Source organism: Bombus flavifrons, chromosome 6, assembly GCF_040668555.2.
Source record: "Bombus flavifrons isolate JBK064 chromosome 6, iyBomFlav1_principal, whole genome shotgun sequence".
Classification (NCBI taxonomy): domain Eukaryota; kingdom Metazoa; phylum Arthropoda; class Insecta; order Hymenoptera; family Apidae; genus Bombus; species Bombus flavifrons.
The window spans coordinates 799,658-812,355 of NC_138447.1; the positions used below are offsets into that span (position 1 = coordinate 799,658).

The 12,698-nt window shown below is 32.7% G+C and overlaps 2 protein-coding genes across 2 annotated transcripts; one reads left to right on the forward strand and one right to left on the reverse strand.

Annotated features, from left to right (window-relative positions):
- On the reverse strand, positions 1–5,858 carry LOC138181237 (BUD13 homolog). Its single transcript, XM_069115944.1, has 7 exons — positions 5,713–5,858; positions 4,660–4,883; positions 4,107–4,439; positions 1,287–1,671; positions 757–908; positions 496–680; positions 1–402 (listed from the first exon to the last, which is right to left on the reverse strand). Exons 2-7 carry the CDS (start codon positions 4,758–4,760, stop codon positions 230–232), a joined length of 1,329 nt encoding a protein of 442 aa, XP_068972045.1. The 5' UTR covers positions 4,761–4,883; positions 5,713–5,858; the 3' UTR covers positions 1–229.
- A 116-nt stretch (positions 5,859–5,974) lies between these two features.
- Vdup1 (arrestin family protein Vdup1) lies at positions 5,975–12,475 on the forward strand. The gene is made up of 6 exons (XM_069114596.1): positions 5,975–6,586; positions 7,553–7,677; positions 8,187–8,404; positions 10,610–10,756; positions 11,000–11,221; positions 11,932–12,475. Exons 1-6 carry the CDS (start codon positions 6,474–6,476, stop codon positions 12,121–12,123), a joined length of 1,017 nt encoding a protein of 338 aa, XP_068970697.1. The 5' UTR covers positions 5,975–6,473; the 3' UTR covers positions 12,124–12,475.
- The last annotated feature ends 223 nt before the right edge of the window (positions 12,476–12,698 follow it).

Sequence of the window (12,698 nt, forward strand, 5' to 3'; positions counted from 1 at the left end):
TAACGAATTTGAGACTATGTTTATTGAATATAGATGATAGAAACTGTATTTTACATTTTGAATATACAGGATGTACTAATTATTAGGAATATAAATGTCAAAATACTTGTAATATTTACTAAAATTCGACATCCTGTATATCTCCGATCTCTCGCTTGATAATTAAACCATAATGTTCATAACATGTAACTTGTATGATATATACAAAAAATGAATAAACGCGTGCATTTTACATATCAGAAGTGCTCCATTTATAAGCCTCCTCTTGACGTGCTATCTTTGCATTTTGTGCTTCAAACCATCGTTTTTCATATCCATTACTTCTGTCAACCCCGTCCCACCTATGACCAGGTTTGATACCAAAACGATTTGGCATGAATGATCCTTCGTACTTTGGTCGATCTGAGAACATACATAGTTATATACCAATGAAATCATTATGACAAATATGAATATTTTTTTAGAATTGAACTTAGAAAATGTATAATGCTATACCTGGTTTTCTCTTCCCTTCTTTTATCTGTTTTTGTTTAATATATTCTAACATAGGATCACCTTCTCTTTCTTGTTCCCTAAGCATTTTGTCTAAATCAGTGTCATCTGCATATCTCGCTAGAGGCTTACTCATTTCATAAAGATCATCTTTTAGCTTTTCTTCACGATCCTCAACTTGTTTTAAACTGATATAACAAATATGTGTTTTACAAATTTTGCCACAAATACAATATCTTATGAACTGGATTCTGTATTACTTACCCTTTTCCCCATTTAGCATATTTTTCATCTAATTCCGCCTGTCGTTTTTGCCTCTCTCGTTCTTCTATTGCCTCTGCCTCTAGGTTACGCTTTTTACCTGTTTTATCACGCACAATCGCTGCTTGTCCAACTCCCGTAACTTCTTTACTAAGCTGAAGAAAACAAAATTGTAACCTCTTTTGGGTAAACTTTACTCTAGGGGATGAAAAGTTAACTTCTTTTTTATAATTTTGTAATTTTCACTGTGTAGTATCCGGAAAAACAAGTTTTAAAGTAAGGAAATCACTGATTCAAAAGATATGGCTATGTAAAATTGAGCATTTTTAGGATATTTTGCTAATTATTTGGTGCCACATTGGTTTCTATCTATGATTCGTCCAATGAGTACAGTGTACACATCAAAAACTACAAGACTGCAAAAAAGAAGTCAATAATTTCTGGTTCACTGAAGTAAAATTTAACCATTTTTTTTTTTTTTTTTTTTATAAGGCATAAATTAGAAAACGGAAAGATATAATTTCTTGAAATACCTTGCGAAAATGATCAGCTTCTCGTTTTCTATATGCCTCTGTTTCTTCTCGTAGTGCTTTAGCATCTTGTAATCCCGCCTTTTTTCCGTCTAATGTTTTCCTCATGCGTTTTTCACTACATTCTTTATCGATATTCCTATGTCTGTATTTCTTTTCCTTGGTATAATAGTCCTCTCTGTGCGAACGATGACTAAAATCGTGATCATATTTGTCACGAAATTTGCTTGATTTAGACTTATAGTAATCTCTGTCACCTTCCTTAAATCTGTTTGAACTTGTGTGATCATCTCTGTTCCTTTTACGAGGTGGACTCATATCTGAGTCATGTCTCTTGTCTGGATTCTTTTTACAATGTTTGTACATTTTACTTGTAACGTCTGCCCAATTTCAGCTATTATCCACGTGTGTTTCGCAGTCGTCCTCGCAAAGCAAATTCTGCTGTCTGCTACATATATATAGTGATATTTCCAAACAATGTATGTGCTTGGCACTACAACATAAATTAAACTGGTATTTGATACATAAACTTTATTAAACAAAAATAACTCGAAATCTTAATCGCAAAAATAAACGTTGTAAAGACATGCATGCTGCATAACAGCCGATTCGTTACGTTCGTAAGTTTCATAACTGGAAACATGCATACATATTGTAAACGATCTCACTGCATCGCCATAAGCTACAACTACAAGTTTTATATGATTGTGGCCACACTACTACATGGAGCGTCGAGCGGCGATCACTCCATCTGACAACATTTTATGTAACATTCTCGATACACGTTTGCACTCTTCACTCTTTGTTATTTAGTAAGAAACCATTTTATCGAAAACTTTGGATGCGTTTTTCTCAAAATCATGTTTTTTTAAATTTGTGAATCCGACTTAATGGAAATAAAATTATTGCCTTTTGTTATTGCTATTTGATAGTTTTCAATATGTAGAATCCGAAAATGCAACTCTTAGCTAGGAATCTAACGGCACAAAAGTTATAACTATATAAAGTTGAGCATTTTTTTCGTATTTGACAGCTTACTTTGACGCCATATTGGCTTTTATTCACGATTCGTCCAATGAGTGGAGTCGCTGGCTGTAACAAATGCACCTAGGCGGTAGCCACTTAAGCGGGATAAGACAAATATCTTTTCAGAGGGATATGCCCATAAAACAGTAAATTAAAACATAGAATTTGTAGATAAGTACTAAATTATGTTGGGGATAGCTATAAAATTGCAGTGATCGCAAGGCGGCCAGCTATATTCACATATTAATTTTCGGCAAAGTTCATCTATATTACGTGTTAATTACAGCCAGCAACGATATCCACAGTCATAAAATAAAAGCTCAAAAAATAAAAAAACTAAATGTGTGTGAATGAGTGTTCATTTTTGTGCGCCCCAATCGGTGATAGATGGAAGCAATATGACAACAAAGCAAGTTGTCAAATATGCCAAAAACGCTTAACTTTATACATGCATAATTTTTGAAATGCTGAATTCTTAAAATTAAGACTTCCATTTTCAGATTCTACACATTGAAACTACATATTGAAAACTGCCAGATAGTGATAAAAAAGAAAACAATAATTTAAGATATATAAGAACAATTAAGGCAAAGTCTAACCCGTGATTTTATAGCTAGATGATTAACAATTCTCAATGAAATAGAAACATTTAGAAAAACAATTGAATTAAAATGATTTTTCTAGCAAAAATAAATCGAAATTTTCCCGTAATTTTCTTTTAAAATTCCACAATTTGTTCAATTTTGTATTTGTTGATGTAATTACACGAAAATTAAGGAACAGTTTTGTTTTTTGTTGCAGAATTTTGTTGAAGAATTGGATCCGTTAGGTTAACACTTTGACTGCTACGTTGGTTATATATGACTAACTGTGACGCCACGGTGGTCATTGGTGACCGGAGCGTTTGAACTTCTTACAATTGTAAAAATTGAATGAAAATCGACAGTTGGGGCATTTTGAATATAGCCGATAAATAGAAGATACTTTGAAATAAAAAGTACCCCATTGAACAATTAAACATTTTTATTAGAACATCAATAAAAAAAAAAAAGAGAACAAATCTTGCATCTAACAGTGCAGTGTTTGCGTCCATATCTTTGAGGGGTAATCTATGATTATTATTATAAACACACCTTAGAAAATAATCGTAAATGCTGCTTTATAATCATATAATTGAAGTTAGAAGTGTGAAGATACCTTACTATTATATATAGAATGAGCAAATACTATTTACTAATATCTTCTACACGTTTCAACAATATATTTTTGACGTTTTGCTTACGACGAAATAACAAATGCGAATGGTTTGTTGAAATAAACGAAGCCTTGTTATAATATGTCGCTATCGACTGTTACCAACACGCCACGATGATCACCCATGATCACCAATAAGATAAATGGTCCATTGGGGAAGAATGTTGTCTTAAATCATCAATTTATTATTATTTTGCCATTATATGCTTTGAATAATAAAAATACTCCCGTGGCGTCCTGAACGAAACATGTGATTTTGGCGTGGCAGTCAAGGTGTTAAGATGTACACAAGTTTACAATTCCTGTACCCTGGTGGCTTGATGTTACAAATATATCTAAATATCTAATTAAAAAATGTATTATTTTTTTAATAAAAAAATTTTGTTTAGTACTTGAATATAAAATAAAGCACTCTTAAAATTATGGAAACATTCACTTTATTTTTGTTGAGAAAAAAATTTTTCAAGGCCATGGATGTTGTATCAAGTCGGGTTCCCTTATTATATCATTACCATTATTCTTTTTTGCTTCTTAATTTGTCACTTTTTTTTTCTTTTTTTAGATAATCTTGGAGGAGACAAATCATCATCCAAATATTTCTTTTCTTGCCTTGGTGGACTTAAGTCGTCATCAGAAATGTTCTTAACTTCTTTGAGTTGCTTATTTTCTCTATCAATGTTAGGAATAGTTAAATCGTCACCTTTGTCATTAGCTATTATTTTCCATCTTCTTTTATCAGAAAAGTCAACCGGACCACGTTCATCTACAACACCAGCAATTTGAGGTGCATCTTCTGCACTGGTGAAAATATCAAATTCATTCTTTTCCATTGGTCTTAAATTTTTCAGCTCTATGTCATCATCAATGATTTTTACTCTGAAAAATACATATCAAAATTTATGCTAAGGAGTGAATAATCTTCTAAGATAGTTTATTATTTCTGTTCACATTTAAACAATCTCCGATATTAATATAATATTAAATGAAGTAAATGACAATAAATAAAATATATTCTGTTTATACATTAAAGGTTAAAAAGCACAAGAACTCCCTGTTGAAACTGTCAAAGGCACAATATTTACAAATGGAAACTTACGTTTTTAATCCCAGTTTAATCTTTTTCTTTTTCTTCTTTTCACTTTTTGAAGATAAGTATTTTTTTAAATATTCTTTTTGATCTATAACCTTTTTGTCCATTTTGAGTTTTATGTCCCAAGTGTAGCGCGCAACACGCAACTATGTATGTAGCTTAGGTATGTACTATACCATACTGTCTCCATCAGTATTTCGTGCCGCATACACACGAGGGCACTACATTCGCTATTTAAATGTCGCGCAAAAATGATAATTTGAAAAATTATATGTCATAATTTCTTTCCAACGAATAATCAAATTTTGAAAACAATTACAGTTTTAAACTTAATTCATGTATGATTTGAAGCATTAGAATTTAAGGTTTCTTAGCTATAATACGCTTTCCGTCCGAATTAACCATTAAAAGTGAATGCATAAATTGTCTGGAGTACATATTTGGAAGTTACATAAAAATATTTGTTTTGTTTGCAACATAGATTACGCTTATTTAATGTATAAGATAAAGTGTTAAGTACAATATTTAAAGAAGAAGGCACTGTACGGTTGCCTTACCTTTATACGTAAGTATTTTGAGAACAACCGCCAAGATAACAATTCTAATTCTTCAGCATAACAGGAAGTGACAAACAATACATAAGTTATCAAGAGAAATCCAGGCACACTAAAACAAGTATTTCGCTATCTGATATCCTCTAAAATTATTTTATATGACGCCAGATATTAGGTTGTCCCAAAAGTTTCTTTCGTTTTATAAGGAAATAATAGATGCACGACATTTTTTGTTTTACATTATTTTATTGAATTTTGCATGATGCATTTTGTTCTATAGAAAACATAATTCAATAAAATAATATAAAACAAAAAATGTTTCCTTGTAAAATGAAAGAAACTTTTGGGGCAACCTAATATCTTACGAATATTATATTCGCTCGAATGCACACGCATTATACATACGGAAAATAGTGGTTGATAGTGATCATATATAGAAATATATATACATATGTAGTTTTCATTGGCCGATTGGTTTCCTGGTGAATTCGTGCGTCGTACTGACCTTATCGGCGGAGCGCATCTGAACACGGGTTATAAGACAGGATTCATGATATAACGTGCCAGACGAGACGAACCTTATCGACTTTATTCATCGACCGCGCACAGTCTGCTTAGCAAGATGATATGTACAACAGCACGGTAAATCAAGACGCTCTACTTTAGAGACTCTGTGTACGAGAAATTGGAGTTCTTCATTGGTCGGTGGAAGAAGGCAGGTAATTACGTTGGTTGGAGGTGGAAACAACGAAAGAGGTAGGGGAGCGAAAGTGAACACAGCTCCAAGAATGGGCAGGAAGAGACGGGCTCCTTGAGCCTGCGGCAGAAAGTTTGGCGGATAATAGCGTAGGAGCATCGTTATTAATGTTTTTATTGAGTCGAATGGGAAGTGTATGGATCTCCATGATGATCTACAGCTAAGTTAGCCATTGGAAAATCGCGACAACAGAGTACGCGAAAAATGAAAGTATGGACGAATGCGATTGCTCGATCAAGAAAAGACTGACTGGCTGAGTGAGATTCCGCCGATTCCAGTGACGTTCCAAAGAGAGAAACGTAGTGTGTGCAAGGTTATGGGCGTGCTGCTGTTGCTGGTGCGATCCAGTGTATGCCAGTGATTCTCACTGACATGCCTACTTCGGCCTCCGTTGGAAAAAATTTTGTGCTCGTGACAACTTTGTGCATAATCAGTTACCGCGAAGCCGTTCTGACGCGAGCGTCATCCGTCATCCTTGTCGATCCTTGAACAACGTGCTGCATAAGACCATGACGCGAAAACTCAGCAAGTTTTTAATACTTTTCGACAATACGAATCTTTTATATTTTCCCGGCCACTTTTTGTCTGGTCGGGTACTTATCGAGTTGGATGATGAGGCCTAGTAAGTATGTATTTACTTACATACCACATATATGTATATATATACAATCGCACGAAATCTCACATACAATCCATTTATGTGTTACTTATTTATATTTTTATGAAACTGTTTATAAAAAAGAATTCGGAGACAATTTAAATTATTAAAATATAATTGTCAACGAGATATTGATCAAACTGACTAGCTTTGAAGATTAATTTGAAATAAATTATTTTAAAATTAAGAGTTTTATGTCTTAATATTTTTGACCTTTATGAGGTATCAGGAAGCGCATGGAAGCATGTAGGTATATTACTTTAAATAATTATGTTTCGTCAGATTTACTTTAATCGTGACTAACTCGCGTAACATCTTCTATTGTAACCACTGAAAACTTTCACAGTATAAATTACGATATATCCAATAGTTATGATAATTTATATAATCGACTAAACGAACCATTGAAAATTACATGTTCATTTCAATTAATGATCATTAATTTATTTACAATATAAATAAAATGTTTCGCGATATAAACTTTTCACTTTGTTAGAAACAATTGTTGTATAAAACAACATTTTTGCATTAAAATACATGAATATGAGTATTGTCCACCTTTTACACAATTACATGCAACGCTCCTTAGAATGTTAATTCAACACAGTATTGTCAATAGTATCAAACTACTTTTTAGAAAGCGTACTGCATAGAATAGTTATATATATATACATATACAAAAAAAATTTGACTTACTTTTAATCTATATCTTTTTTATCCATTATTTATTATGCTCTACGTCTAGAATTCTATCTTTCTTGAAGGATTTATTACCCCAAATATTTTATAATAGTATTATTATAATCAGATTGAATTTGTTCGTTTTCAGTTTCGATATTAAGTGTTGTAAGACTTGAAAGTAATTTATTGGATTTATTAAATTTATTTCATCGACGTAATAAGATTAATGACACTTTCGATGTATCGTAGCGTTTCAGGGTTACATTTTCATGTGATCGGCGAAGGAGTGGTGCGTGTACGCAGTCAACGTGCTGAGAGGGTTTACGACAAAGAAAACTATATAGATTTTCGTATGAGATTGCTGGGTGAGCCAGGTAATGAAAAGAAATTACATTACGGTACATTTAATGTAGCCGTTAAAATGAAACGGGCACAATGTGTTCGGATAATGAGCCTTAGATGATAAGCCTGTGACCTGGAACATCTTAATTCATAAATTAGCTTTACTCGAGTTTGCATAAATGTTTGCAATAATAGCCAGATTCTTTAATGACATTCGTCTTCTACTTAAAGATGGAAGATTCAAAATGGAATTTTTTATGACTTTTGATTTTTCTGATTATCGAATTTAAAGAGATTCCATATCACGATAAAGGATTTGTCAGAAGCACTTGCATGTTTTCACTAAGTAATTGTAAGAACATGATACGTGGAACTTAACATTTTAATAGATTTGCTAGGTGTAGCGTTAATGATGTATTTTTGAAAGCCGTCAAATTCTTCTCTTTATAAGCGGCACACCTGCAAGCCATGCGGCGCATAATAATGTAAAAACTGTTCCTTTTCGTTCTCTGTTGCTCATGCGTACGACACCGGAATCCAGGAGAGGGACCATCGCTGCTATCGCCGGGGATTCACAGCTTTCCATTCAAATTAGGTCTGCCCCTGGGCCTGCCGTCTACTTTCTTGGGGAAACATGGCTGGGTACAATACTATTGCAAAGCTGCACTTCGGGAGCCCGGAGGTCTGACGCACAAGAATCAGCAAGTCTTCATCGTAATGAACCCAATCGATTTAAATTTAGAACCGCCGATTCTAGCAGTAAGTCTCTGTACATATCTATCTATTTTACCTATTTGTTCTTGTTTTTTATCTTTGTATTATATATGCCGATGATTTAGTATCGCATAGATATTTCCTTTGGATAACTAGGGTAACGTCTACACCGATCCACGATTTTCTCGTCGTTAACGACGATCATATTTGCGTTTCGGACGAAACGATGTTCTATATAAAAAGCATGAATTTTATTCTATAAAGGATGTTTGTCCTTTATTGTTGCTGCTAATGCATAAAAAACAAAAGTTATCATTTTGCTATCGTGTCTCTAGATTGAAATATGTACGATAAAATGAATATTGTTTTATTGGAAATATTAAAATATATTATAATAAAATACAAACATCAAGATAGTGATAATCCTTATAAGATAGTCCTATATTCAAATTTATGCTGGCTATGTTTGCGCGTAAATGAACCATGATTCATGTATTCCATTACTTTATAGCCAGGACGATCGTGCTTGTTTTGAACATCATTATTCAGCTTACGCTTTCTACCCGAAGCGTGCGATTAGACGAACCCCGATACGCGCATCCTAAATCGTGAAACATCTCTGGTCGGTTAATTTTATTGCGATTGCGATCACATTGAACGTCGTATTGCACATCTAACGATTTAATTTGCAATTTTGCTGCACGCAACACACGCGTCTGATTTCTAATTGCCGTTTAAAACAACGGCCTTAACGAATTACATATAAAAAAATAATGTTTCGCAGGGCAAGCTTGTTTAAAGTTTAGGATAATTGTGTAGTAAGAAGATGTAATATGACCTGTACGATGAGTTATCATATATCCCACAACCAATTTTTTAAGAAGTTTAAAGAAAAACATTTTTTGAAAAAATGTAGTAAAAATTAAAATATTTTTGTTGCATCTTGGTCCATTCTAGTAAAACTTTACACGTGTAAATTTCAAGTAATTCTGTAAAATATTTTATGTTTCATTAGTTTCCCTTTAAACAGCAAAAATACCCTACTAGATTGTAATTATATGTAATTAGTAATAGATTGTATGTATGCCATATGATTATCCGTAGTATTCATATGATCACAGCGAGTCAAGTATCGTTCGGGCATTTAACAAGTAATAAAATGATATAAAACCGTATCGTCCTTATCGCTCGAGTCATCGTCGAAATTATGCGGGTATTAATGCAATAACACAAAAATTAGTCACGGTTAGATTGAAGTAGTATTCTAAGATTTCAAACGACTTTGTACGTTTCACGAATCGTTTAACGACAAAATCCAGCACAGAATCGTTGGTTCTCCCGAGTTTTGAATAATGGTCACCAGCCTGCGTAGAAAGCGATCGCGATTTTTGTCATTATGCTGCATTTTTTTGCTTCCAATACCAAATTTTCAATCGTTGCAGTTATTTCTGCTTCATGGAAGAAAATTAATTTCATGGATAATATTTCTTGTCTTATTTTACATTAATGTCTTTTGTATTATATTTTCATTCTTTATTTTATTACTTTACTTGATTTATTTTCTAGTCTTCTAATTTTTACATTTTGTTTTTATCCCATCACGTTTTTATTTAGCATTTCTCGTTTTTTTATTTCATTTCGTTTCTTGATTTTCGCAAACGGTTCAAGTTTATACTGATGATTTCCTTGAATTTGTTTGCAAATTACAACATAGTTTTTTTGGAATCGTCCCCGCAATACGTCAAAGAATCAGCATTTACATTTACTCAATCAGACACACATTCCTCCGTATGTTTGGTGGAAAGTTGATTGTTTATGGGACCAAAGAAACACATTCACATCATACCAGATTAACATGTAACATAAGATAATTCTTACGTAGGCATGTGGCATTCAGCTTCGAACGCGACCGCATTGTCGATTCAACTGTATAGACACATTCATTGCACACGCCTTGCATTGCATAATCAAGAACTCTCCAAGTGATAACTGAAAGTATTGATCTCGTATTTGATGAAGAAATTGATGAAATTTGAAGATCCAAGTATTATAAAAGAACGCGATACATATTACTTCGTTAGAAAATGTCGGAGATAATAGTAGTAGTATACTTTCGTAATATATAGGATCTTTAGATATCCAAATACAGAAATTACATCATGAAACCAAATCCCATAAGAACTTAGAATTAAATAATAATAAAGAATTAAATAATTTATATGATTTGTCAAAATGTATACTTCTCAATAGCAACCAGCAAGGCAAGAAATCGAGCAGCGAGTCGGAGTTTCCTGTGTCTCTGGAGGCCCTGTATTTTGCAGGGTAAGCCTCGACAGAGGTGGATATGTACCCGGTGAAACTATCGGCATCTCAGCGACTGTCAGCAATCGGAGCAAAGTATGTATCGTATTTCGATTCAATGACTAACCAAAAGAATTTCTATCGTGGAAATAAGGTCAGCACAATATGTTGCTATCACATACTATTCCAATCTATAAACGTTTCCTAGATTTACAGTTAACGTGAAGCAAGTATTTTAATTGAAAATCATAAGTAAACATCTAACATAACAACGAAATCGATGCAAATAATGCAAGACCCACATTTAAGTGTACACACAGAATTGAAATGATTCAACAGGTGACGATGAAATCGACTAAAGCATCCTTGACTGAAACAATCCAATACCTTTGTCGTGGTAAAGTACTTGCGAGTGAGACGCGAGAATTGGCTAGTGTTTCCAGGGGTAAAATCCGTCCCGGAGAAGGTGAGGAGTGGTTGAACGAACAAATGTACGTTCCCCCGTTACCACCCACCAATCTGCGGGGTTGTCACCTTATCAACGTCCTTTATCACGTCTACGTGAGTATAAATGCCATTTCAACTGCTATTACGATAATTACAACTACATGCAGCATGATTAAAGTATCATACTCTCTCTTTACTCTAACGTGTTTCTTCCACAAAGCTAACGTGTTTATGACCATTTACGGAAAGCAGCGACTTTCTTCTGTACGGTTTTTCTTTCTCCTTTTTTCTTTTTCTGTTATGAAAATACCACTTCTTTTTATGAATCACTTATTTTTTATCACAATCACAATTTTTACTGGCATTAGTTTGCAACGTTAATAAAATTTTACGAACAAAGCAATAATTTTCATGATAGAATATTGCAAGAATATCGTAAGAACATAGTACTATCAATCTTTTAAAATTTCTGATTTTGTGGAGTGTACATGAATCTTATATGTTAGTCAACATTCTCGAGATTTGTGTCACTCGATTCTTTGTCTACCGACTTTTTATCCCAAATGCATTTCATTCAAAACATTAATAAAATATTCTTTTACAAACATGCATACCCGTATATGTATTCCTCCGGCAATAATCGACAACCTTTTAAAAACTATATATTATAAGAGACATCTTTAAACGAAGATAAACATCTTAGATGGTACAGAATATATGATTGAGATTCCATTTTTACACTATTATTTCATCGGATAAAATTATTTATGTTTTTATTATAATGTCTTATAACATACATAAAAGAATATTTCACTTTGTTACAGTTTGTAATAAGTCCAAAAAGCTTGGACAAAGAAATAAAACTACAAATACCAATCGTTTTAGCCACCTATCCTTTGAGACAGGAAGGTGCTCCAGCAGGAACTGCACCGTCGAAAAGAGGGGCACATTATCCATCAACGTTGCCGATATTTCGGCCATGGTTGGACGATAAAGCTTTTGAGATACAAGAGTGAAGGCTTAATTCATTTTAATCGGTGATCATACTATATAGATGAAAAAAATCTTGAAAAAATTTATATAGAACATATCCGCGACGGTGATACTAAAATTTGAAAAAAAATTCTTTGAATCTTGGAAAAAGTTAATACGCTTATAGCAATACTTATCTCAAATTAAACTTAACTAAAAATGCTTACAAATGGCAAATAAATACGTTATTTTTGCATTTCATCTTGAAATATTTGTTTAATTAAATTTAGGAAGTATATAAAGAACAGAACTTCTTTTATAATTTAAAAATTTTAGATTTAAAATTGTGATTTATATCATTTTTGTTGATATCTTGTAAATGTCTATAATGAGTTATATACAAAATATTGTTTACAATATTTTACATATGTTGGAATATATTAATAATATTTTACAATATTTAAAAAAATATTGTAAATAATATTTTTAACGAAAAAGTAAATGTACGTTAAAAATCGATGTTTGTATCGGTATACATATATATATTGAAAGCCTAAATGTGTCAGCAAAGCTAAACTTGAATTTCGTGATTATATATTTAATTTCTGAAAGTTATTAA